The sequence below is a fragment of the Carassius gibelio genome, chromosome B14, assembly GCF_023724105.1.
Source record: "Carassius gibelio isolate Cgi1373 ecotype wild population from Czech Republic chromosome B14, carGib1.2-hapl.c, whole genome shotgun sequence".
Taxonomy (NCBI): domain Eukaryota; kingdom Metazoa; phylum Chordata; class Actinopteri; order Cypriniformes; family Cyprinidae; genus Carassius; species Carassius gibelio.
In genome coordinates, this window is record NC_068409.1 from 11,730,080 (window position 1) to 11,757,299 (window position 27,220).

General features: G+C 36.3%; 1 protein-coding gene across 2 annotated transcripts; it reads right to left on the reverse strand.

Annotated features, from left to right (window-relative positions):
- On the reverse strand, window positions 1-27,220 carry npm1b (nucleophosmin 1b). 2 transcript variants are annotated; one of them, XM_052574810.1, is made up of 11 exons: window positions 27,093-27,220; window positions 26,671-26,753; window positions 25,905-26,024; window positions 20,679-20,772; window positions 20,145-20,242; window positions 19,064-19,146; window positions 18,904-18,958; window positions 16,335-16,418; window positions 8,116-8,223; window positions 6,125-6,199; window positions 1-2,391 (listed from the first exon to the last, which is right to left on the reverse strand). In XM_052574810.1, the coding sequence occupies exons 1-11, from the start codon at window positions 27,139-27,141 to the stop codon at window positions 2,347-2,349; spliced, it is 894 nt and encodes a 297-aa protein (XP_052430770.1). In that variant the 5' UTR covers window positions 27,142-27,220; the 3' UTR covers window positions 1-2,346. The 2 variants fall into 2 exon arrangements, with proteins under 2 accessions (XP_052430770.1, XP_052430769.1); XM_052574809.1 differs by having other exon boundaries at window positions 18,904-18,961.

The window sequence follows — 27,220 nt, forward strand, 5'->3', positions numbered from 1 at the left end:
TTTCAGCTGACACTTTTATTCTTTCTGTTTCAGACAGTGATTGAACAGAAAACAAGCCAATCAGGTGAACACCTCAGGTGGACGAACAGGTCGGAGACTTTTAGGAGCAGGAGAAATGATTGCTGAGGTCAAACAAAACTGTAAAGTTGGGCTCTGTATGGTCTTTGCTTTGCTGGCGAGCGTTACATTAATTTAGAGCATCATTAAACATTTACTTCATCAGAGCTGCTTTTGATTCAACATTCAGAGGTTATGTAGGTGTAACAATCAATTAAAGCATTAAATCAATCAATTCACCCCCGTTATTTGTAAAAGAAATTATTATAGCTGGACACAAAAATAAAAAGATACTGAATGGCGCAACTGTGTGATGCAACCTACATATGCATGAAGCATTACACGAACAATTTCAGATTAGAAAGGTGCACGATATACTTCTTGTGTTAGTCTAAACTTCTCGCCTCCAGCCTTCGATGTTAGCAGTCACAACAACACCATATCAGTGCACTTGGTTACCTTCATCCAAAGGTGGAGCTTAGGCAACTTCACAAGGTTATAATTCACATTTATTTCAGAGGTTAACTAAAGCTGGATTACTTCCATTTCCATCCGAGAGGAAACCAATCTAACATTGCAAGCGAGCAGAATGATGCAACAAAATCAAATTGCTCCTAATAAAATTGACATAAAAAAAAAACAAGCAGCACTGTGCAAATGCATTATAAACCATTTTGTTGATCATAATAGAACAATACAGTTTAGTTGAAATGCACTGCTTCTTTGCAGCATATACTGTACTTCGTGGAGGGAAAGAAAAATCACCAATGTCACAGAACAAAACTAATTAAAACAGCTCAAGGACTGATTCTTCTGCTTTCAAAAAACACCTACATACATTTAAGGGTTTATCTATTAGCACTAACAAATTAAAATAGCTTAGTGAAAATAAAATTAAAACAACCGATATGACAAAAACATAAAATTGCGAAAACATGGTTTTAAATTGTCAAATCAACTAAACTACAAACTTTTTTCATATTTTATGACCTAAACCATGAACTAACATTCGTCTTTTTTAACAAGGTATAATATTCTAGCCGTGCTTCTCAAGAGGATTTTTATGGGAGAGTCTATAGCACTTAAGATAATTGTAAAGTTTAAACGTTGAAGGTCTTTTGGAATTGCTGCAAGGCAGAATCCTGAGGGCTGCACAGAATACTGGGAACTAGACGGAATCTTCAATCAGACGGAACACTCAGAATCTGACTGAATCTTTAACATTATTACACTTCAGCTGCCATCTTCATATGAAGAAATTAAGGGGGCGCTTTACAGTGATTATGGTTTCAAATATACACAAGAAGCAAATTGGTCTTGGGCTGGTAGTGAAAAAGTGTTGTTTTTCTCTTTCTTTTTTTAATGGCCTCAAAACAAAAAAAAACAAAAAAAAAAAAAAAAAAAAAATATATATATATATATATATATATATATATATATATATATATATATATATATATATATATATATATATATATATATATATATATATATATATAATTAACCAGCACCATTGGTTTTCTTTCTTAAGAGTGATGCTCACAAAAACACCCAGGATAAAATTTTACCAAAAGAAAATAAAGGAAATTATATTTTGAATTAAAAAAAACAAAGCCTATTTTAATGACCATTAACATTATTGCATTAATATCACTTTTTCCCCACATTATTATTAATGATTATTAATACAATTAAACTTATTTCATACTGTATATTTTTTTTAATTACCATGATTACCATGTTTTAATCACCATAAATTATAATCTTTAACACAAGTCAATCCATGATGTGGAAATACTTCAAATTTTTCGCCCATTTTTTTTTTTTTTTTTTTTTTGTGCATTATGATAACTGGGGGAAATGGGTTTAAGTCAAATTAAAAACATTTGTTTAGTCCAAAACAGGCTTAATTTATTTAATGCAAAATATAATTCCTTTTGAATTTTGAGATGAAATATGACCTGCACAAGTTCTTGCTAAGATTTAGAGAGATTCACCCTTAGTTTGCTTTTAAAATTATAACTGCCTTAACTGTTCTTCTAAGAAACCACTGTGGACTTGACAAAAAAATCCATAATTAAAAAAAAAACATAAAACATGAAGCATGATATCTGTGCCATTGCTGGGGTTCGTTCTGCTCTATCCATCTTTAAAGTGAAAGAAGAGCAGGCGGATTGCTTTAAGACGGGAAGAGGCCAGATCGCACAGCTGAAGTGCCGTTACTGGCTCAGCCCAGACTTCTGCTGCACCGGGACGGGACGGGAAGGGAAGGGGAGCGCAGAGCAGCCATTACTTTTTTAGTGATTGTAAAAAGTTCCAAAGGTCTTTGATCACCTGCAAGAAAACAAATGAGGGGGGAGAGAGAGAGAGAGAGAGAGAGAGAGAGAGAGAAGGGGGAGAAGGATGAGTTGGTGAAGCTGGAACGGAGTTTCTCTGATGTAGCGACTCATTTGGATGCTTAATAATTAGAGCCGTGTGAGTCAGTTTGGATGAAAAGCTCCACATTAGCGGTGCGTCTGGGGTATAACTACAGCGCCGAGTCCAGAGGAAGGGGGTGCAGTCGTTGTACATACCAGAGGGTATGACTAGTGCCTCTCTCTGACAAAGACATGTCTCACACCTCTTTGCCTGCTGTGCTCCAAAAGCCGTTTTGCTTGAAAACTCAGTCACACACATACACACATGCTCCACCCGTTGTACATCTGAGAGGACACCTGCGCTGCAAAGTCTGACACGCTCCAGCCTTGTATCTAGAACAGACTCACAGGGCGCAATGCATCAAATAGCTCATAACTCATTACCGACCAAAACACAAAAACATCCAAACTCTCTTCCAAGTCCTTGTGAGCTGCCTTGCAGCATACTTTCGAAGGCAGCATCCCAACTGAAATGGGACCTCAGAAGTGATCTGGAACCATCTTCATAGGCAGGGACACATATAAATAGTGCTCCTCGAGTGAAGTGCACAGGAGACTTGACTCAATATGATGAGTTTAAAAAATAAGAAACAAAAATAGGATACAAATATAAGTTTTAGGTATTAAATGAAATGTAAGTATAGTGGGCAGCCATTTATTCTGCGACGCCCGGGGAGCAGTTAGGGGTTCGGTGCCTTGCTCAAGGGCACCTCAGTCGTGGTATTGAGAGTGGAGAGAACGCTGTAAATTCACTCCCCCCACTTACAATTCCTGCCGGCCCGAGACTCAAACTCACAACATATAGATAACGAGTCCGAATCTCAATAGTTTCTGTGCTCCTGACACACATCAGCCAAGCAGAAAAGCAAATGCTGATCATTCCAAATAAGGGGAAACATTGGGCGATAAGGTTTTCTGTTTATAGGACAATAATAAGTGTCGGAAGAGGGACTTCTATTTTGACAGTGCTGAGAACAGTCCTGTCTAATAATGGCTCATTTCCACCGAGCAGTACAGTTCAGTATAGTACAGTACGCAATTATGTCTGTTTCCACTGTCAGAAGTTGTGAATGGTACCAAAATAGCGAACCGTACTGTACCCTTCCATTGGGGTACCTAGCACAGCAAAGGGTACCAAAAGGGTGGAGCTAAACTCACTGCAGAACATTGATTGGTTGACTTAGAATCGTCACTTTTGTGTGATACAAGGGGATAAAGCTTCTCCTTCACTCGTTCTGCTTTGCTCTTCATGAGTGTTATACAGTCCATGGTTTTGGTCTTTATATCAGAGTTCGGAAACACGAAAATATAACCTTGTATTTTATAATTTTATATTTTCACACAGACCGTTTCTCTGTCTCTCAATATTTCTTGTCCGTTCTTGCGGACTTGTGAAACGTCACCCAAAAACCTGCATAATTTTCTAAATATTACTGTTATTTGAGCTTCTTGGTTTTTTGGAAAATACTAGCGTATAATAGATTAATTACAGATTCAAGAAGTTGCTATGTAAAGCATAAATCAGTCTATTTTACAGATGCATTCTTGATTACATTTTCAAACTAGTTTCTAATTACATTTGTTTCCTAATTACAGTAAATATAGAAACTGTTATGCATCTTGAAATGAAATGTGTGTGAAGTGTGATTTCCAACAGACGTGTATCCGCTATGATACTGATATTTGACAACTATCTACAGTACTTTTTTAAATGCTGTCTAGATATGCAGCACACTAGGTTTTGAAACAGCAAATACAGGGACCATAAATCAAGAGAACGTAAATGCTAAAGAAAACAAGTTTTCACTGCTTTAATGCCATAAAACAAATAATGGCAGGATATAGTACTTGTATAACATACAAACTGATTTTTAGGGCTAATGAAAAAAGGGTCATGTGTTTTAATGTGTGTTCCTGCAGCTCAAAAAACAGACACCGAAGTCATGTGTTTGATTCCCAGGAAACTGAGAAATATATAAACCGCTTTGGATAAAAGTGTCTGCCAAATAAATGAATTTGAATTAAAATTATGCTTAAATGCATAAAAATAAGATAACAAATAAAAAATATTAGGGTACAATGAGACCTGGATGTGTTTTTGTAAGATCCACCCCGTTGGTACCACTAACACACACACAGACATTTGGACTCTCTCGTGTGTAATTCATCCTGACAAAGGAGGAGATTCAGCAGACATGATAGTGCGCTTTAGCTAAGAGAGATTTTTCTCTTTTGAGCCAAACGTGGCCATTTGTGAGGGCTGCTTTAGACTACTGCAATATTTCAGGTCAACACCCAGCCTGACACAAACGAATGCAAAAAAAAAAAAAAACCTCTAGACTAAAAAAGAGACCGAGAGAGAGGAATGAGTGAAGGAGGGAATTAAATCACAGCTAAAGATGTCAGGCATGAGAGCGGCAGGAAGATCTCAGTATGCCACCCCCAACAGACCCACGAAGACAGAAGATGCTAACGCCTAAAATATACTCCAGTTGAATGTAGATGTGATTATTTCACTTTTTAAACAAGTGACCTGAATAATAACACCAATATTGGCACAAATATTTCAAAGTAACCCTATCACCTTCTTATTGTAGGGTTATTATAAGGAACTCTATATTCATTATTATTGATTATAAGTAACAAATTGTGTTTGCTGTTTTGAAATGTTTCACATACAAGGCCCGTTCACGCGGCTCCACCAAACTGACTAAAAATGATGTATTATACATGCCAGGCCAGTAGTTGGCGATGTATAGGTATGCTTGTGCAGAAACACATAATATGCATGAACATTATGTCACCATTTTCACAAATTCGCAGTTGTAATTTACATGAGACAATAACAGTATCGTTTTTTAAAAACCTGCACTTTGAAAGCCATTAGCAGTTAGCATTTTCAGGCCTACAAAACACTGTTGTTGTCGTAATAAGTGGTCAAAATGATAAAAAAAAACAAAAAAACAAAAAAAAACATGGTTTTCCATTTTTAGTTTGCATAAGTGGCCACTAAATCTAAATCATAAAAACAAAAACTAAGAATTCCTTACTTTAAATAACAAAGAAAAATAAAATGAAATTAAAAAACAATAATAAACTAAACTCTTTGACAAATATTAATAAAAAATAATAACATATATTGAACATTTAAATATATAAAAATGATAAGGAGACAACTAAACTAATAAAACTTTTATTAGTTTTTAGCTAATTACCAAGTTAACATTTCCTATTTTCATTTTGTTTATCCTGAAGTACTCAAATAAATAACACTGAGAAAAAAAAAACTAAAATATATAAAATAAAGCTATATCAGTATCTCAATGATACTAAAACAACACTGCCTTGAAGTTGTTACTTTCCAGCAATGCAAGACCGCATATAACTATGTTGACCTGGACATAGTAAAGTTTCCCTTCGCATAACAGAGTACATTTCAAGCCTTATGCTTTTGTCTCTCTTCACCGGCTGAGGAATGTCTCATCTTCCGATCTGAAGGGTCTTAATCTTTTAAGTGGACATTTCTTACATAAAAGACCTCTTAGAAGTGAAATTTTGTCAGGGCCATACATGCTTTTCACACAACGTGCGGACACTAGAAATACTCCAGCCTGAGGATGACAGTGCTTTATGAAAGCGGTGATACTCACTTGTTTATCAGAGATCTTGAAAGAGCTTCTAGCGTAGTTCTCAAACTTCTGTTCCGTCTTTGGAAGCGGCTTCCCCTGTTTCAGGGAAACATATTTTAGTAGAAATGAAATGGCCCTTTTTCATCACTTGTGTCTCTCTGCTAAGTGTTGAGATCATCCTGACTGGAAGCCAGAGCGCTGCTGCCGTGATGAACAGGGTGAGTCGTTGGGTGTTGGACGCACTTCAGTGAACTCACATTTTTTTGTGGCCTTTACAGTAATTCCAGTTCCCCTTATCTACAGCAGACCGAATGAAATCACACGGACACAAATCATCATATCTGCTCTACACAATCCATCCGCTTTATCCTTCCAGTTTTAAACTAGATATTACAGCACAACATACTATTCATCTCGCTCTTCTGTTTCTGCTGTTTTTAAGAAGTGTGTAGCTAGCATAGAGATGTCTATAAGGAATGTTTTTTCAGCCTGCTGTTGATTGTCACAGACAATAGTCAATAGTCCCTAAGTATGTGCACTACAATTCAAAAGCATTAAGAATTTATTTTAGAGTCGTTGTTTTTTTAAACAAATTAATACTTCCATTCAGCAAGGAAACATTAAATTGACCTAAAGTAACAGTAGGACATTTATAATCTTACCAAGATATCTACACTGACAAAATGTTGGGATCAGATTGGATTTAATGTTTTTCAATGGATTCTCTTATGCTCATCAAGTCTGTTTATTTGATCAAAAATACAGAAAAACTAAAACGGCAAGATTTAGTGAAACATTTATTGCAATTTCTAATCTTTTTTTCCTCTTTTAATATACTTTAAAAGATCATTTATTTCTGTGAATCAAAGCTGTATATTCAGCATCATTACTCCAGTCTTCAGTGTCATGTGATCCTTCAGAAATCATTTTAATATGCAGATTTATTATCAGTGTTGAAACTGTTTGTGCTGCTTAATATGTTTTTGTAATCTGTGCTAATTTTTTGATTTATTGATAAATAAAAAGTTAAAAAGAACAGCATTTATTCAAAATAACGATCATCAAAATAACTATTAGAATAAACAACATTTAATTAGAAAACTATCAATTTACTATAACTTTTATCACACATACTCGCTGAATAAAAATATTAATAAAAAAAAAAATCTACTTTGAATAAACAAAGTTATTTTTAACCTTTTATTTATCAAAGAAGAGTATCAAAGATCCCAGATAAAAACCAGCAGCACAACTTTCCAAATATATATATATATATTTTTTCTACATTTGAATAATTTCACAACCTTACTTTTTTTACTGTATTTTAATCAAATGAATTCAGCCTTGGTGAGCATAGGACTTCTTTAAACACAAGGTTTCTTTCAAAAGCATGAAAAATGTATTTTACCAACCCCCAAATTTTGAACAATAATTTAGGTGGTGCTGATGAAACAAGAGAGTTGTGCATATATTTATTATAGACTCATAGTTTTTACCTTGTGTAGTTAGTTTTGAAAAAACTGAACAGTGAATGACAGCAGATCACACATGCAGTAAATCACATCATGGAAAAAGCATCTCACTGCATGGTGTGTTTGCATGCAGTCATTTAACATTTAAAGGATCAGTGCTGGTTTCAAAAACATGGCAATGTAATGAGAGACTCCTCACAAAGATCAGGAGGCTCTTATGGATCAGAGGATGAAGAGGGTTAGTGGTCAGGGGTGCATTTGGGAACTGATTGAGGAAGTGAGCAGGTGGACTCTGAAAGACTGGATAATCCTGCATATGATGATGTCATATGTCCCCCTCCGGCCTTTAACTCAGACACCTCATTAACATTTGACCTCCTCATCATCTGCTAAATCGGCGTACTTATTGCTGTTAACACACAGCATGTGTGTTTGTTTGTATGTATGTATGTCAGGTCTAAAGCATGTGTGCGATTACAGAAAAGAAATGCATTCACATGTAGCAGAGAGACAAATATCAATGTGAAAGGGAATATGTACCTCTTTAGCTGCTGATGAAAGTTTGCTTTTGACCTCGCTGAGGCTGGGAGTGCTGGGAGACTTCCCAGAAGGCCCTGCTGCAGACTTGTCTTTTGCTTTCTGTGGTGTCTGAAATAAGAAAAATGCTAATTATTGGAATCTAGAAAAGTTCACATTGACCTTTATTTATATAGTGCTTTATCTAATGCAAGATGTTTAACAGAAGTTCACATAAGTTAAGAGGAAACTTCATCAAATATGACACAAACCCTAATTCTGCTGTTCAATGTTGATTCAGTTTAGTTCAATAACATTGCTGATCCAATTCAGTAAAAAGCACCTCTACAGCTGTCTACATTCAGCCCAAGTTCTGTTTTCATCTAATAGCATCAGATTTCACACATCATGCTAGATATTGACAACAAAAGGCCAATTACAATCAAAAATGTTTATTCTTATTCTTAACATACACCATCAGGCTCCTTGACCCATTTAGCCTTAATAACCAGCGACCTAGTCTGGCCCACAGACCTCTGCACTAATGACAACACCCTTTGACAAATTTGGAAGGGGTACAAATGATCCTTTTATTGCTTCCATGCAGGAGAAGACAAGCCCGAAGCTCTTGGATGTGGCGGGGGGGACGCTCTGCCAAGTGGAAGAATAAATGACTTGGTTTTCAGTGACAAGACTATCATTTCCCAACACACTCATGTTCTGTAGAGATCAATAACTTGATGTATCAGCACCATCAAAATGATTACACACTGTGGCCACAAAAACACTTTTAAACTATATTAATATCCACACCCTGCAGGTTTTTAGTCATACTTTCACTTTTCACAGTCATGTTTGCATTTTACAAATCCAAGTGAGCTTTAGAGAAAAGTGAATATTAACTGGCTACAGTGCTTATTTCTCAGTGAAAATTGAATCATAATAAAACAAAGAAAGGAAATGTGGCCAATGCCATTTTTATCCTTCCATCACCCAAAAAATCCAAAAATATTGGATGCATTCTTCTACCTTACAATGCACTCAGAAATGTTTACGAACATTTGTACGAGTTGCATATAAAATTTTCATCCACTTGGATTACAGTTTTAACAAACATTGTGGTGCTTATATGTAATCATACATTAATTAAACTGTTGAGAATCATGTTTTTTTTTTTAAATACACAATAACCTGGTTTATACATGTACATATATATATTGTTTTTCTTTTTAATCTCATACATTTTAACTAAATCTCGCTTTTTCCATATTTTTCCAATATATTTTAGCCATATTCAAGGATTCTAAATCTAAATGTAATTGCTTTCACGATTAAAGGGTTAGTTCACCCCAAAATGAAAATTCTGTCATTAATTACTCACCCTCATGTCGTTCAGAACGGAGGTCGCAGGTCTTACAGATTTGGAACAACACAAGGGTGAGTGATAAATGACAAAACTTTCATTTTGGGGTGAACTAGCCCTTTAACAGATGTATGCTGATTCTAAGCTTAAACATGCATATTAAAATAAAATCAAATATATGAAAATTAATAATATAAACAATGTCATGAATTTTGCCTGTTTCTTATCCCTTTCATTTATGACAGATTGGCTAATATTTAAACATATTAAGGTTATTCGATTGTTCATGTGAATGCATTCCAAATGGATAGAAATTTGGCATGTATCGCAATTTAAATGTATAAATCTAAATGTAGGCTGGTTATGAGTGTCCCTGTGAACGCTTTTAAAGGTTTTGGACACAGTTCGTGTTTGAAGTCAGTTCACCTCAAGTACACACAGGTGCTGTAGCAGATGCTAGAAGCGTCTCCTGTGACCGCTTGTGATCGTGTTTAGGAGGGCGGATCTCTGATTTCGTGACTACATCGGATGGTAATTTTCTTTCAAAGCCAGGAAAGTTTACCAGGTGTAAACGGTGTCTGTGTTGGTGCTTTGAAAGTAAAATGTTTACGTGCTCTCTGATACTCTGTCATAGCACAGAAGGTCTGCGAGATTGTGAGGGCAAATGTCTGTATTATTACAGCTTCACTAAAGAATCTGGTGTCCACCCTCTAAAAGAGTGGGTCTGTGTCTGTGTCTGCTTATTGGGCACAGGTGTGTGTCCAGCTTTCAGCAGAGAGATACTACCCCTCTGCAGACTGAAATAAGCTCTCTCTCTCTCTCCCTCTCAGACACAGACACACACTGGCCTGTCCGTGCATGCAGCCCAGCCAGGAATCCACACTGATTGTAGGGTTACACTGATGGACAGAGCCTTGTTTTACACAGTAAGTAAAAACAAAATGGAACTAGAAGGATGAAATGGAGATGTAAAGCATGAAGACGTCTGGCAAATGTGGATATATGAAGGCTTCAAATGACCTCAGTGCCCTTTAAAGTGAACCCTACTGAGACAATCTTGAGAGGAGGTGTGTTTATTACATATCTATTATCTATTCTTTTTAAAAAGTTAATAAAAGAAGACACTAAATATCCACTTGTATATGTTATAATTTATATATAATTTTAATACGTTTCATTGTCTCGGGAAGTGGAACACAATTTTAAAAATAGATATCATCTTCATTCATCTTCCACATAATCTGAAATAAACCTAAAATATAAATTTTGGAGTTTGGTTTTTGCAAAAAAGTAAAAAAATAAATAAAAAAAAAACACCACAAAACCAAAGCATCTTTAGGTGCATCTTTGTGCACCAGTTCACCTTCAAGGCGAACAGGTAAACATCCCTCAAGAATCCTCCAGAACATTTGGTCCTGCTAGATGAAAGGAGAAACTGAACATAACACAAGAGGAACATAAAGTAACGCACAATGGCTTCTAGTCTTTCTTTGTAAGAACAAAATAAATAATCCCCTTTTCCTCTGCAGTGATTGACGAGCATGCGATAGATCAAAAGGTATCAGATTAAAGGACAAATGCACTCACAACACACACATAAACACACACACACACACACTGGCAGAAGGCCAGAGAGGCCCGGTGTGGTGCAGTCATTATATAGCAGGGCGTTTTTGTGTGTTGGGAAAGGACAGCTGTAGAGTCAAGACAGCTGACAGACAGAGAGTGCAGCGAGCTTTTTAATCTACGCCAGACACTGATTACAGATGCCAGGGGACGGCACTTAATCATTAGCACGCTAGCATTTGATGTAATCAGCTGTCCTCAATACACACAAACAAAAACGGGACTCCACTGAGCCATAATCGAGCCTGTAACTTCAAAACTTTACTGACCTTTAACAACCGGGGACATTACGAATGATCTTGTGCATTGTTTGCAGCTCTATTACACTAATGCAGTTTTTATGTATGTTAGGACAGGTAACTGCCTCAGCTGCCTATAAGGAATTGATTTTACAAGTGTCCAGACAGCTGTCTTCTCAGGCTCTTCTCGACATCTACTCTCAAATACTTGCATGCTCTGGCAGATTTCTGCCCTCAGTTAACAACCACAGTTTCTCATTCTGATTGAAATATAATGATTATATTTTATGGCATAGGGAATGAATTAACTGATAAAATGCATAACTTCAATGCAATGTTGATTAAAGCACATGTCAAATGCATAAATGTAAATACACAACCGGTGGTCAAAAGTCTGGAGTCATTTAAAAAAAAAAAATAATTTCACATCTTTTTCAAAGTAGTGTCTTTTTCTATCCAAGGCTGCATTTATTTGATGCAGTAAAATGTTTAATATTGTAAAATATGATTACAATTTTAAATAACTGCTTTCTATTTTTATATATTTTACAATGTAATTTATATCTGATGCAAAGCTGAATTTTTTAGCATCATTGCTCCAGTCTTCAGTGTCACATGATCATTCAGAAATCATCCTAATATGCTGATTTGCTGCTCAAGAAATATATATTTAATATATTTTTTATTTTATTTTTATCAATGTTAAAAATGGAACCCATGATTTGGAAACCTTTTTTAAGGATTTTTGGATTGATGAAAAAATCTCAAGAATAATTTGTGTGAAACGGAAATCTTTTGTAACATTATAAATGTTTACAGTCAGTTTTAATCAATTTAATGCATCCTTGCTTTTTTTTTTTTTTTAACAACTAACTTCAAATTTTTGAACTTTAACATATAGACTAATTTACAATGTTACAAACTTAAATCAACATATAGACCACAATTCAGTTTTTTAACAAAACCGGCAGGTGAATCTGAAATTACACAAAGCGAATAGTCCAAATGTGCATAAAACTGCCAGATATTAGCCAATCAAGAGGATGCCTTTATCATAAGATGCTCAGTGAGCAGTCTGTTTGCGTTTCAGCTGTGGCTGACTTACATGAAAATATTTGGACTTCAGGCATGATTTTTCTTGTACAGTTTATGACAGTGCACATGCCATTCACAGACGAAGGCATCTTACAGTTCCATACTATTGTACTAAACTTGTTTCTACACGCAAGTACAGTCTTACAGAGCATTCCACAACTGCTAGTGCATGTCAGTGTGAAATGCAAGTGATTTTTCTTTATGCATTCATACAGATATACAGTTCTCCGTTGGGAGAATGCAAACTGTTAAGCAATGCAACGTCTGCCATATTCTAATGACAGAGCACTCGGTTTCCGCTCGCCTCATGGCCTGCAGGGATAACTAACACCAATCCCTAATGATTTCTAATGGAAGAGGAGTGGCCACCGGAAACAAGGGTGCAGAGAAGGATGTGTAGGAGTGCCCCAACCGGATGCAGAAGTGTAAAAAGTGCCAGAGTTTGTGAAAGATGGGAGGATGTCTACTTGACTGTCTAATCTTGTCAGGTGTTTTAACAACCAAGTCTTGCACCGCAACATGGCCATTATGGAATTAGCCAAATGTGGGTGCACACACACAGCCCCCCGGGTGTTTCTATAACAGTAGGTAATTAGTGCTCCTCACGTCAGGCATCTAAGATGCTAATAACATGCTTACTGAGTCTTACATTGTTAGGTCAAGTGAACTGCCAGCATGAGCGATGGGAAACTCATTTTGACATTGTTAGGGGATTTTTCACACATTGTGTGGGTGCTTTCGTGTTAAAGGTGGTTCGGGTTTGAATGCCAAGACCAAAGGTCACCCTGTAAAGGTTTAAACCTGTCCTGCAGGGGTGTGTTCCAGGGGTCAGAGGTCAGACAAATTTTAATTTAAAGTGGTGAAAGTTCAGTCTCACCTTTGTTTGTCACCTGCAAAAAAAACTTGCCCACTTAGGTAATTGGTCAACTGGTTTGTGAAATCGCTTTGGGATGTGTATAATGCCTGTAGGACATTTTTGGGCATATTTAAATCTGGTAATTCCTAAAGCACTCAATAGAGCGCAACAGTGACCGCCCCCTTTGTAACGGTCATTGGTTTGATTTTTGACTCCATTCATTTTCTGTTTTTAGAGCTCTGTGATGAATTACAACACAAAAACATTTTATTTAATGTGAAAAAGTATTTTACAAAGTGGTGTCCTTTTATAAGGTCATGGACTTCCCTCATGAAACACTGCAAAATAATGTAATCAAATCAGAAACTGCAGAAAAATCACTTGAAAAAAAAAAAATCCCACTAAAATATTACACTGCAAAAGTATTCAGACTTTTAACATGGTCCTTACTATTATTTTAGTATATCTGGTTACATTTTACATCTGGTTACATAAATTACATTTTTGTATTTTAAATTTAAAGTTGAAATTTTCATCTTTGTTAGCTACTTTTTAAATGTCTATATACTCTATATGCATAAATAAAATACAATTTAAAATAATTTAAAACCAATTTACATTTTTCTTTATTCGTTTTAGGTATTTTAATACTGAAAATGTATGCCTTGGAAACTAGTAAAAGTAAGTTTACTTTTTAGTACTTTTACTTAAGTTAACTTTTTTTCAAGGAACAAAAATGTATTTTATAATTGTAGTTAGTTAATGATGATAATGCTGTTTTGATAATTACAGTCTTTTTGGTTCTGATGGGGCAAGCTTTGCACTCCTAGATTTGGGGATTTTCTTCTGTTTTCTTTCTCCCAGAAGGCTCAGTTAGGATGAACTACCAGCTCTAAGAAGACTCCTGCTTGTTCCTAACTTCTACCATTTAAGCAACAGCCTTACCCAAATTTGTGTCAACACAATCCTGTCTGAGCTCTGCAGACATTTCTTTTGACCTAATGGCTTGATTTTTGCTCCGATATGCATTTTCAGCTGTTAGAATTGGGTCCAATCAATTGAATTTGCTACAGATTTACTCCAATCAATGTGTAGAAACATCTCAAAGAGGCTCCAGAAAAATGGGATCCACCAAAGCAAAATTTCATTTGTCACAGTTAAGGGTGTAATAGTAATATTTCAGTTTTTTTTCTTTTAAGCCATCATAAATTTGGCTTTTGCTTTGGCATTATGGCATATGGAGTGTAGAAAAAAAATAAAACACACAAAAAAATAAGTAAAATGAATTTTTACTTCGATAACCTAATTTGTGCACTCAACTTCTCTCTCAGGTTCACACTGTTCTTGCGTTCTTGTGTGGATGACTGCTATTTTTCTGGATGTCTTTGAAGAACACTACTGTGCGTAGCGTTCCTACTCCTGTATCTTTCTGATTCAGCACCGCAATTACAGCGAAATAAAAAAAATCGACATCAAAGCAAATTCAACCCCACACAACAGCATGTGCACAATATGTGATTAGAAGAAAGTCTGGTGAATGCATTTCAGATTCCCAACATCGGTCACCCTGCCAGAAGGCCGTGGCTTTGTGAGTAGTTTGTTGTTTTAAAGCAGACCACAAATGACCCTTCAAATTGGGCGTTTTGGGATTGTTGCCACCAGCAGCTAGTTAAGAGCGCTTCACTGTTTCCTTGCATGGGAAAATGCAATGGCCCTTTTCCATGACCTAAAAGACCTTTGAATGTCAAGATGTTTTCCTCTAAAATGCTTGATTATTAAAAGTGTATTAAGTGCATTGACTCTAAAGAGAAAAAAAAAGATACAGAAATAATGGCTTCGGGATCGTCGTGTCCTCCCAAGACTGGGCGGTTTTCAGCTAATCACAGCTGGAGTTTTGAATGCCGTTACACACATTTATCTTTAGGGGTACTGCTGGTCTAATTCACATTTTGCTTTTGGCGGTGTTGACTGATCGTAAACAAAGACAGGCCGTCTCATTATCCTGTGGTTTTCTCTGTGAGGCTGCCATGTCGTCGGCGTCCTAAACTGCACCTGGACGTTTGGTAAGAATTACCTCTGGCATCCACTGGTAGACTTTGGCTTTTGGTTGGCACGGCTTGGAAATGGGAAGTGGACTGAATACCAAAATCTGAAACCCAGTAAAACTACATCTTGCCGTGACCCCAATAAACTTATCCTGAAGCAGACCTGATCAGAATGATCAGATGTACATAAAGTGATAAAAAGTAATAGAAGTGACATACTGCCAAGTATGGTGACCCATTCTCAGAATTGGTGATCTGCATTTAACCCATCCAAAGTGCAAACACACAGCAGTGAACACACACACACACACTGTGAACAAACACCCGGAGCAGTGGGCAGCCATTTATACTGCGGCGCCCGGGGAGCAGTTGGGGGTTCAGTGCCTTGCTCAAGGGCACCTCAGTCGTGGTATTGCCGGCCCGAGACTCGAACCCACAACCCTAGGGTTAGGAGTCAAACTCTCTAACTACTAGGCCACGACTTCCCAACATTAACCACCCTGGATTCAAACCCATGACCTCAGAGGTTCGGAACCAGTGCCTTAGCAGAGTGCGCCACATTAGTTGACACATTAGTTCGGGATCATCGTGTCCACCCAAGACTGGACGGTTTTCCGCTAATCACAGCTGGAGGTTTGAATGCCGTTACACACATTTATCTTTAGGAGTACTGCTGGCCTAATTCACATTTTGCTGCATGACCATAGAAAAACATTTCGATGTACATCAGAACTTGTCTGTTTTCTTTACTAAAGTGTTACATAATGTGAAGCTGTTTTACATTACTGCCACACCTAATCTTATCTTTTGGTTTGCATCCATCAAATACCAACAAAGATAAAAACGTTTTTAAATTTCACTTAATTATAGGCATGGATATTTAATATTAAAACCATTTTACCAGCCAAAAATGGCTGTATTGTAATATTACATCATTACCATGAAGTCAAATTACTCGTAACATGTCATACCATCTATTCTGAACTGTTGTTAACTTTATTTTATAAATCATAACTTACCTGTGTTTGGGGCTTCTCTGATGTCCCAGCTTTCTTGTCTGGAGAGCCGTTCTGCTTATCTGCACTCTTCTTCTTCTCTGGGGACTGGAAAAATGGACAGAGAGAAAAAAAAGAGAGAAACGTTGCAATCCCAGGTTAAAATATTGAACGCGTGTCAAAGACAGAGCCGCTCCAGTCACCCGTCGTGCTCAGTGTTAGAATCATAGCAGCGGATAATGTTTGTGAATTGAGTGATTGTGACCGCTTTGCTCTTCGGTGATGTAACACAATACACTTCTCAGATGTTTATTTCAGACAGCTGTCAGAGAGCCGTGATGAAAGAGAGCAGGCATTTGTAGAAAGCGTAGCCTGTCTAGTCACGACCTAATGGGACCACAGGACACCGTCACTGCTCTACAACTCTATATCCCAGAGAGAAAAACAGACAGCGGAAGAAAGACAAGTAAAAAAGGCTGAAATAAAGAAATATGAATGGGGACTAAGAAATACTGTGCACTTTCTACGAATCTATATACACACACACGATATTAGGCTTTATAAACAACACTGATCATGTAAATCACCATCTTATAATTACATGGTTGCTTTTTTTCTCAGGAACAAAGTTATATGACATTATAAGATCTAATGTGTCATTTGAACACTGTAGCATATATTAATAAACAGACTTCATAGAAAGTGTTTCCAGCTAAATGAACAGTGAATGTCTCAACGAGTAAAAGGCCTGTTGGTTCAAAGACAGATCTCGGGATGGCTAAAAAAAGAGAGAGTGAGAGACTGAAAAGCTGTGAGAAGAGAAGAAAGCATTCAGGATGGGGGGATGAGAGAGCATGTGGAGCGTGTGACAGAAGTGCTCGTCTGTCGTCCCTCCTGAGGGCAGGAATCAGTCCTCACAGAGCAGGTATGTACCCGCTTTGATCTCTAAACACACACACACAAACACACACTGTCACGCGCTCTCAAACATTTTAATACATGTACACACAGCAGGGTTATTAGGTTTTATTGTGGTTGTCAATTTCAGTTGATTTCCACTGAGTTTTAATGGTGCATAAATAGTTGCGTTTTTGAGTTTAACTACATTAATTTACATACATTTTAGATCAAAGGTCTTCGACCGTGCTCCTCGGGACCCACTGTCCTGCAAAGTTTAGCTCCAACCCTAATCAAACACACCTGAAGCAGCTAATTATTCTTGAAAATACACATCCATGTGTGCTGATGAATAGGCTGCCCATTAAAATTTTGGAGTCTGTACGTTTTTTTGGAAGAATCTCAAATGCTCACCAAAGCTCCATTTATTTAATCAAAAATACAGCAAAGATAGTAATGTTGCTGCAATTTAAAATAACTACTTTCTATTTAAATATATTTTAAAATGTAATTTATTCCTGTGATGCAAAGCTGAGTTTTCAGCATCATTACTCCAGTCTCCAGTGTCACATGATCAGTCAGAAATCATTCTAATATGCTGATTTAATGCTCAAAAAACATTTCTTAATATCAATGTTAAAAACAGCTGTACTGCTTAATATTTTTTGTGGAAACCGAGACACATTTTTCAAGATTCTCTGATGAAAAGAAAGTAAAAAAAATGTTTTTGTAACATTAGAAAATTTCTTTACTGTCACTTTTGATTAATTTAATACATCCTTGCTGAATAAAAGTATTAATTTCTTATTCACAATCATTTGTTGAGCCCAAACAAGCGAGTGATGGGTAGAGAGGTGAAGTCATCTAACCAGTGTTCATGTGATCATTACGAGCCAGACAGAGAGAAAGTGTCTATGAATACAGAAGGATGAAGAGAGGACACAAACAAGACATGACAAAGATGTGAAGTCACTGAGGTCACATGAGGAAGGAAGAATATGTGTTATACGAAGAGACAGACAGAATGTAATGTGCTCTTAATGTTGATGGGATAATAACAAGTGATGATGAATATGTGATGCAAAATCCTCTGACTCAAGCAGAGACTGGCACCTGCTGGTCACTTGGCTTTATTCAGGACAACAGTGCAGCAATGTAACATAAAACTGTTCAAAAGATTATGGTCAGCATGATTCTCCTGAGCAAATTAATACTTTTAGCAGGGATGCAGTATATTGATCCAAAGTGACCATAAAGGTTTTTAGAATGTTCATAAAAATACATTTAAAAAAAAAGTGTGTATATATATATATATATATATATATATATATATATATATATATATATATTTTTTTTTTTTTATGTAGCTGTGATAATATGAAATGCATCTTGAGATTTCTGAAGGATCGTGTGTCACTGAAAACTGAAGTAACGAAGCTGAAAATTCAGTTTTGCATCAGGAATAAATTACATTTGAAAATATATTAAAACTGAAAACAGTATACAATATAATAATAATAATAATAATAATAATAATTTCACAATATTACTGCTTTGCTTTGTATTTAAATAAATGCTGCTTTGGTGAGCACATGAAACTCCTTTCCAAAACATCAAAAATCTCACAAACCCCAAACTTATGAACAGCATTTCCTCTTTTCTACTTGTCTTCATGGAAAGAAACACCCATACTTACTTTTTGAGGGGTTTTGACGGGGCTCTTTCCAACAGCCTTTACCTCTTTGTCATCGTCACTAAAAAAAGAAAGAGAAAAATGCATGTCAAACAAAAAAATATATTATATATATATAAATGATCTCCTTTCAACAGAGCACAAGTTCATGCTGTTCTCTCACTCATCATCATCATCATCATCATCGTCATCGTCTTCATCACTATCCTCATCCTCGTCTTCATCGGAGTCCATTTTCAACTTTTTCTGAAATGACAGAACACAGTCATTGGAAACATTTTTTAATAAATCTGAATGGAAGTGAGAAGCAAGAGACAAGTATAATCATGCTATACTTACGAATGCATTAATTTGTCTCTTATCTCATCATTGCTGCTATTCTATAAAAGCATTAAGCCACTAAAAAGATGTATTGCAGTGATTTTATCATAAGTAAATCACAACAACACCCCTTAACCCAAGTAAAAACACTGTGACAGCTTCTCATGGCTTTCTGCTTCAAGATGAATTCTGGGATCATTTCAACACTCTGACAAAAGATTTCAAACAGACTCTGTGTATCACATCGATGGCAAGCTGTTGCTTGTCTCTGACACTTATCTAGAGGATTAAGTGTGTATTGAACAATGTGTCTCTTTATTGAGATTCCACAAAAGTCAACAGGGCAACCTCACAGTTTCTCTTTCAATGTTTCTGGACACCTAATTAAACCCTTTTCCTTTCTTGTTTACAAAAGAAACACATTGTCTGCGATAAATACTCTACAAAAAATGATCATCTTCCTTATTATCTCTTTTTTTTCTATCAGCACAAATATCAAAACATACTTAAATCAAGATACATTTACTTGAGAAGCAAAATGATTTGAGATATAAGGTCTTGTTTTCAGAAAGATTCATCAACAGTTTAGTGTGCTTAAAATAGAAAATGGTGTAGAAATAAACTTCCTTTAAAGGGAAAAACAGATTATTTTCTTATCCCAAACTGATACATTTCTTTCTTGTATTAAGCATGAACTGACTTTGATACATACTTTAAAAAACAAGACTTAATATCTGAAAATTTTTCTTTTCAAGAAACTGTATCTTGATTTAAGTATATATAGATATTGTACTGGAAAACATGACAATACTATCATGTTTGCATTAATGCATTAAGTATACATCTCTGATTATATCGAGTTTTATGTTTAATGCACCAAAAAAAAACAAAAATCTGGTGAGTGGTTTGAGGTGAGAGATTACCTGAGGCACTTTTGCAAGGGTCATGTTGGAGGGTCTCTTGACTGGTGATGTATTATTCTCCTCCTCTTCCTCATCCTCATCATCTGATTCCTTCACACCTGAGCAAACCACAGAGATCTCCAGAGATCAATAACTTGATTTGAAGTAAAACCAAAACAATGTCCATGTTTTGTGACTAAACCAATCTGACATATATAAGTGGAAGCCTAAATGCTGCACTCATTTAATATCTGGAGAATAGAGCTGACGTGTTGAAAGTGTCTGAACAGCATGCGCAAACATATGAAAGCGATTATATCAGAGAAAGTGGTGTCACATGGTGCTGGTTAATTCATTTGGAGTCCGTATGGAGAGTGAAGGGCCCTTCCGGACGGCCGGATTACTCCCATGAATGTCGCAACAGGTTGAGAGGATCATTTCATCAGAGAGAAGAGGAGAGTAAACAAGAGAGACAAAAGACACATCTGGGAAATGGTTTTCCTAAACTGGTCGTGTTCGGCCCTAACAAATGAGAAAAGACAAAAAGGTACTCACTGACGAAATGTTGACCGCTGATGTAGACCGGCCCCCCTCCGGACTGCAGGCGAAAGGACACAGGAGGGGTGACCTCGAAACCTCCCAGACTGAGCTAGAGGAAACACACAGACACACACGTCCAAACCAAGTGAGAATGATCAAACACAACAAAAATAAAACATCTCATTCATGGTCTACTTTTAGAACAGAACAAAAAAAAGAAACTGTTTAGAACACAAAACATAGCTTATTATATGAAAATCTTGACCTTGCCACATTTTTTTTCTTTTTTGAAAGAAATTTATTCTTTTATTCAGCAAGGATGAATTAAATTGATCAAAAGTGACAAGACAAAAATGTATAAAAATTTCTATTTCAAACACATGCTATTTCCAAAAAAAATTAATTAATGCGGATTCGCATAAATGTTCTTTCTAAAAACTCCTATAGGGATGTTTCCAGGTTAAAGGGGGAAGGGGGTACACTGGTGTTTCGTGTACTCAGAGTTGTTCACGGTGTCAAAGAGATGGATTCTCATGTTAAACATGGCCAAAAGTGTAAAAAATATTATTTGGAAGAATGGCAGAGAATTTTTGTGCTGAAAATTTTACTTCCGGGTTTCAAGTTTCGGCAGTTTTTTTTTCGATCGTGGATTTAATGACGTAGACAATGGTGGAACTCCTTATATGAGCATTTCTCTCTGAAAAGCGTGCCCGCACACACATCGACCGGAGGAGAGCGAGCTATTAAACATTGTTTGCTATTAAAAAAACATTCATGTAAGTACAACTGCATCAGATTTCTGTCTTTTGTTGGAAATTAGCACATAAGAATATATGTTAATGGAAAACATCACTATTATAGCTCTGCCCACGGCACGCCTACAGGAGCTCTGAGAGAATCGGAAAGCTGTATTTTTCTTTAATAAATAAGATAAAACTAAAGACTTTTTGGATTTATGAAGGATGCAGTACTACTCTATAGGTACTGAAGATTAACATGAGATTAGGTGAAACTGTGTATGTTACCCTTTAAAAAAAAATAAAGCAGCACAGCTGTTTTTCAACACTGATAATAATAATAAAAAAGTTTTTTTGAGCGGCAAATCAGCAAATAAGAATGATTTCTGAAGGATCATGTGACAGAAGACTGGAGTAATGATGCTGAAAACTCTACTTTGCATCAAAGGAATTAATTACATTTTAAAATATATAAAAATTGAAAACAGCTATTCCAAATTGTACTAATATTACCATTATTGTATTTTGGATCAATAAATGCAGCTTTGGTAGACCTGCACGATTCTAGATAAATTGAGTATCACAATTATTATTATTTTTATTTTTTTTGCCTTAAACAGAGATCACAAATCTCCCATAATTCTGAACTACACAAAATAATGTGACAACATGTTATGGCTAAAGTCTATTTAAAAGATCTGAATTAATTTGAATGCATAATTAATATTTTTCATATAGATGTATTTAAAATAATATATTTAATACACAAATTTTTAATAGTAAAACTACGAAAAAGTGGTCTGAATCGATGGTTCAAAGCCTCATTAAAAACTTCACATGATTCATTACTGGATCAATCAGCGTTTCTGAACGAATCTCGAGTTAATTTTTCAGTGTCATTTTTTAACAGTCACTGCATTCGACACAAATGTTATTTGAAGCACCAGTTACTTTCAAAACGGGGTTTGATCGCTACCACAGACATCAATGTTTATATCTAAACTATAGACTTTCATAACAGAATTTTGTGATAATATGAAACACGATAAATGTCTGCTCTCTGTGTCAGTGACAGCGCAAAAACAGATTTGGATGTCCTGGTATGAGAACTAAACAAGATTGGTTTCTCAGGAAGAATTGACGACTGGGATCCGTCCTGATCATTTCATGCCAGTACATCTGAGACAGGCCTTCAGCTAAACATCAGCACAATTGCGCAACTCGCGAAATACAAGCCACAGCCAAAAATTCTGAATGAACATTCCACTGCGCCAAGCAACGGCACTTGTATCGATGGCAACCAGATGTAAACAGCTGAGGGCCTGATGGTCTGCTTAATGCTTTAAATGACAGCTATGTAACTGTTGTAATTACGTTGAATGGCGAACAATCCCCCACATCCAAAATCATCTCAGATGATCTGTTTCAACACAAATGCTGACTGATGAGCTGATTGTCTCCTGAGCGATCGAGACCAAACCTTGTAATTAAGGTACAATTATTGCTCGAGTCAGATATCCCGGAGCGTTTTCTAATTTTGGAATTGAATAAACTGAATAAAATCCAAGATCTTATAGACAGGGTTGAAATAGCACATAAAATGGGCTTACAGAATTGGACAAAACAGCATATAAATGTCCATAAAAAAAGGTGACCTCAAGTGTCAAATGAATATGCCACGATTAAAAACTCCACCCACTGTATCAGAACACAAAAAGAGTTACGAACCCTGCGTTCTCATCGCTCTCGGCCATAAAACATAGATTCCTCCCAGAGCTCTTTGGAAATGCTCACATTTTCCACAGCTGATATAAAACAGAGGCGTATATGTGCTGATGTCATGGAGAGTTTGTGCCTGCTGTCCTGGTGATGCAACGATGGCCCAGCCCCTTCCAAAAACAATCTGTCAATCACAACTTGACCAGCCTCGGCACAGCTGGAATTTTTATTAGACACATTCTTCCAATACCATAAAACACCCTTAACAAGCATCCCTCCACAGTATAAATCAATATTCAAGATGTTATTGAGGGCATAATAACAACTGGCTGCTAGTAATCTCTTTTCACAAAACGAATTAGAGTACACCTGTAGTATCAAATTAAATATGCATTTCTTCCACACTACTTGAAAGCGTATTATATCGCAAAAAGTAATTTGAAGTGAAAGTCTCTAAATTTGGGAAACCTACAGGCAAAAACATTGTTTGTCTTCCATCCAGGTTTGCATTTTGGTCTGTTTGGCTTCTCATAACGTTTTTGTTGTTGTTGTTCAGACTAGTGGAAGGAAAACAAAGAAAATAGTGTGCTGACTTGAATACAGATTAATGTCAATTTAGGGTTAGGTTTAGGGTTAAACCTATTCTTACCACCTATTCTTAACCATAGGGCCGCGGCCCACGCTTGGGCCATGAGCGCCACCTGGAGAGCCTCAAAAAACTTAACGTTTTTCACCTGTGGGCCGCGAGGGCCACAGGACCAAACAAGTTATCAATTGAAGACACCAGAATGACCACTGTTATCCATGAGACAATTACAATACACATTCCCACCACTAGTGGCAGTAATGCCTCAGTTGTTTAACAAACACTAATAAGCAGAAGAAGACACTCAGTCAACCCAGGCGAGAAGGAAGTCGACCGGAAGTTGAAGTTGGCTGCGTGCCACCATCTTGTAGCAGAACTTCACTTGCGTTAGCATCCCGTTGACTCCCATTCATTTTGGCGTCACTTTGACAGCGAATAACTTTACATCTGAGGCGTTTAAAGACTCTGTTTGTCCATTAATTATTTCTAAAGATACACGACAATGTATAAAGGGCTCCATTACCTTCTGTTACATTATGGCCCCGTAGAAACAGTTTTTGTAAAAATAGGCTTACGATTGCGTCATAACCACTCGACTCTCTGTCGCACAGTAGAGAAATTACCGTACAGACAGGAGGAGAAGCTCGCAGGCAATTAGCTTAATATGGTGTACTGGCGTTACATTTTAAAATGCTATACAAAATAATTAATCAGAATACTTACTCCTGCTTACGCCAAAGAACTCCCCACTCAAGCTCTCCATCTGTGCAAGATTAACGATGGCAGTTTGCACGCACAGCTACAAATATTTTAACTATTTACATCTGTCAGACAGGCTGCTGACATCATCAAGCTTAGTTTGAGTCTGCGCATCAGAAACGGAAGTGCTAAAAATAGCTAAAAATGGGCTTCACTTGTCTCAATTGAGTTCCAATGGGGTCGCTATGTCCATTTCTTTTACTGTCTATGAGTCAACCGTAGCCTGAAGGAAAAGTTACGCCTGTTTCACCCCTGATTTCCACTGCACACGTCTGCGGTGCGTTACGGCTCTGACGCGGTTACTGGAGCTGATCGCGGTTACTCTAGTCTATGTGCGTATAGGTTGCATATTTTTTTATGCACCCATGTTAATGGATTCCAGAGTTCACACTGCATGCGGCTGAGGTCTGTCAGTGCATTACAGGAGCGGTCCGTCAGTGCGCCTATATTTTTTCATTTGCACTTTATTTAAATTTTCATTTACAACTCATTTAATTTGAAAAATATTATTTTGAATTTATTTTAGCAAAACATTTTATTGTTTTTATTTATTTTATATAAATGCTATTTTTTTGTAAGTTAAATCAGTCAAATCTTACTGATTTTTTTGTGTTAATATGCCTGACTTGAGCCTTTTAATTTTGTTCTTGATGCAGATTGATTTGTTCCTTGCATTGCTGTGTGTTTGACATCTTGTTGTATGTGCAGGTTTATAAACACATGAACAATAAACTGTTAAACTGCAAGTGGATTTCATTTAGTTATTGAATACAAATCAAACCAAGGCTGAGATCAATAAACCAATACAGTGCTAATATTTGACTGGGCCCTGGGCCACTTTGTACTGTAAAATTTGGGCCCCGACATCAAAAAGGTTAAGAACCCCTGGACTAAACCTCTTTCTGAAAACATTCAATAGAGAAAACTCCATAAAACAGCTTTGAAAGTTGTGAGTTCTGAAGATTACACGATCTAAGAACTTTGTACAGTGTGTGCTATTGTGAAGACCTTTACAGCCTTATTTTAAATTATGTTAAATTCAATATAATGTCTACAATGCATAACAAGGTTATAATAAGGACATGTAGTGCTGTTGTGCTTTGGGCGTCCCGAGTTCGAGTCCCGGCTCGCAGGCCTGACTGATCCCGTCCCCACCTCTCTCGCACCCACTTCGCTTTCTTTTAACCTACTGTCCTTATTATTATAAATAAAGGTATAAAACGGCACATTGTATATATAAAAAATGCATAATATACAGCTGTAAATAAAGAGAACTGAACTAAATCGAATCAAGGGAACAAAACCAGTCACTACACTATTAATAACCAAAGCCTACTAGTAATATAACTTATAATATATTTATAATTATGTAGAAATATAGATACATAGTTTCTGTTCATGACACATAAAACTGTAAACAATGAAGACTACAACACTTACAGAAGGCAGAACGGACGGCTTCAGTACAGCAAGAGTGATTTTGGACGTTTTACCGTCGTAAGTCAATCCCTCCATCTCCACGGTGTGGAACTTATCCTCCGCCTCAGCTCCCAAACACACCTGAGTTTATGGGCAATTAAAATGATTAATCTACAGCATCGTTCATTAGCACAGTTATGATGAACATTGACAACAATATTCCTAATACAGAACTGAACGCAATGTAATAGAATAGAATGTGATTGAACCAGTTTAGAATTTTATGCCTAATAGAGTAGAATCGTCTGCTACTATTAATTCTATGAAGTAAAAGATAATAGGTTAGTGGATTTAGGGTTTTAGCTGAATAGTTTTTTTTTTAAAGTGTAGCGATTTACAGGAGTTATAAAAAAACATTGATAACATGCTGCACGTGCTGATTTCAACAAACATAAAAAAAAATCATATAATCATGCATTTTTTCAGGAGTAAAGGATTCTTTGGGGTTTAAAATAATATTTAAAAAAAACAGAATAGAACTATAGAGAACAAGAAATAATATTATAAATATACAAATATTTTTAAATAGCTAAAGGAAAGGGAAAATATACAGGACAAACAAAATAAAATAGATTAGGTAAGAATACAATCTTAATACATTTTACGACTGCACCTCACAACTTCTGCATTTATCTTTGAGGTAAGACTGATTAAACTATTCCATGCAGAACTGAATATCTGTGCTAGTGACTCTTTTAATGATATTTCATCATTTCTTCTTCCTCACCGCCTTGAGTGACAGCTGATGTTCAGCCTCATCCTCATCCACCTCAACTCTGTGCTCTTTCTTATCAGCTTTCAATGAGCAACCTGTAGGAAGAAGTCAGAAGTTATGTTTTATTTATTAATGTTGTATACTTGGATGCATTTCAAACAACATTCACATAATACACGACATCCTTTATAAAGGCTGTAGACACGAGATTATAATAAACTCATTTTATTTTAAAAGAAAAAAAGAAAATAAAATTTGAGCTCACATCAAGATTAGACTATAAACAAAGGCAAACTCGATGCACGAGGCTAGCTGCATTAGCAACAACTCTTTTATTGAAATGCAATACCACCTTAGACGCATGTCATATGAATGCATAATACTGATTATTGAATATATATGATTATGCAACGTGATATTTTTTTTCAGCTCACCAAATAAATACATCTGAGGTCGGCTGAGATCTTTAATGTTATCCTCCATTTTTGCGCCACAGAGGGTCCTGTTAATCGTAGTTCCGGCGTGTTGATTGACATTTGAATGGACGAATGAGAATGCATAG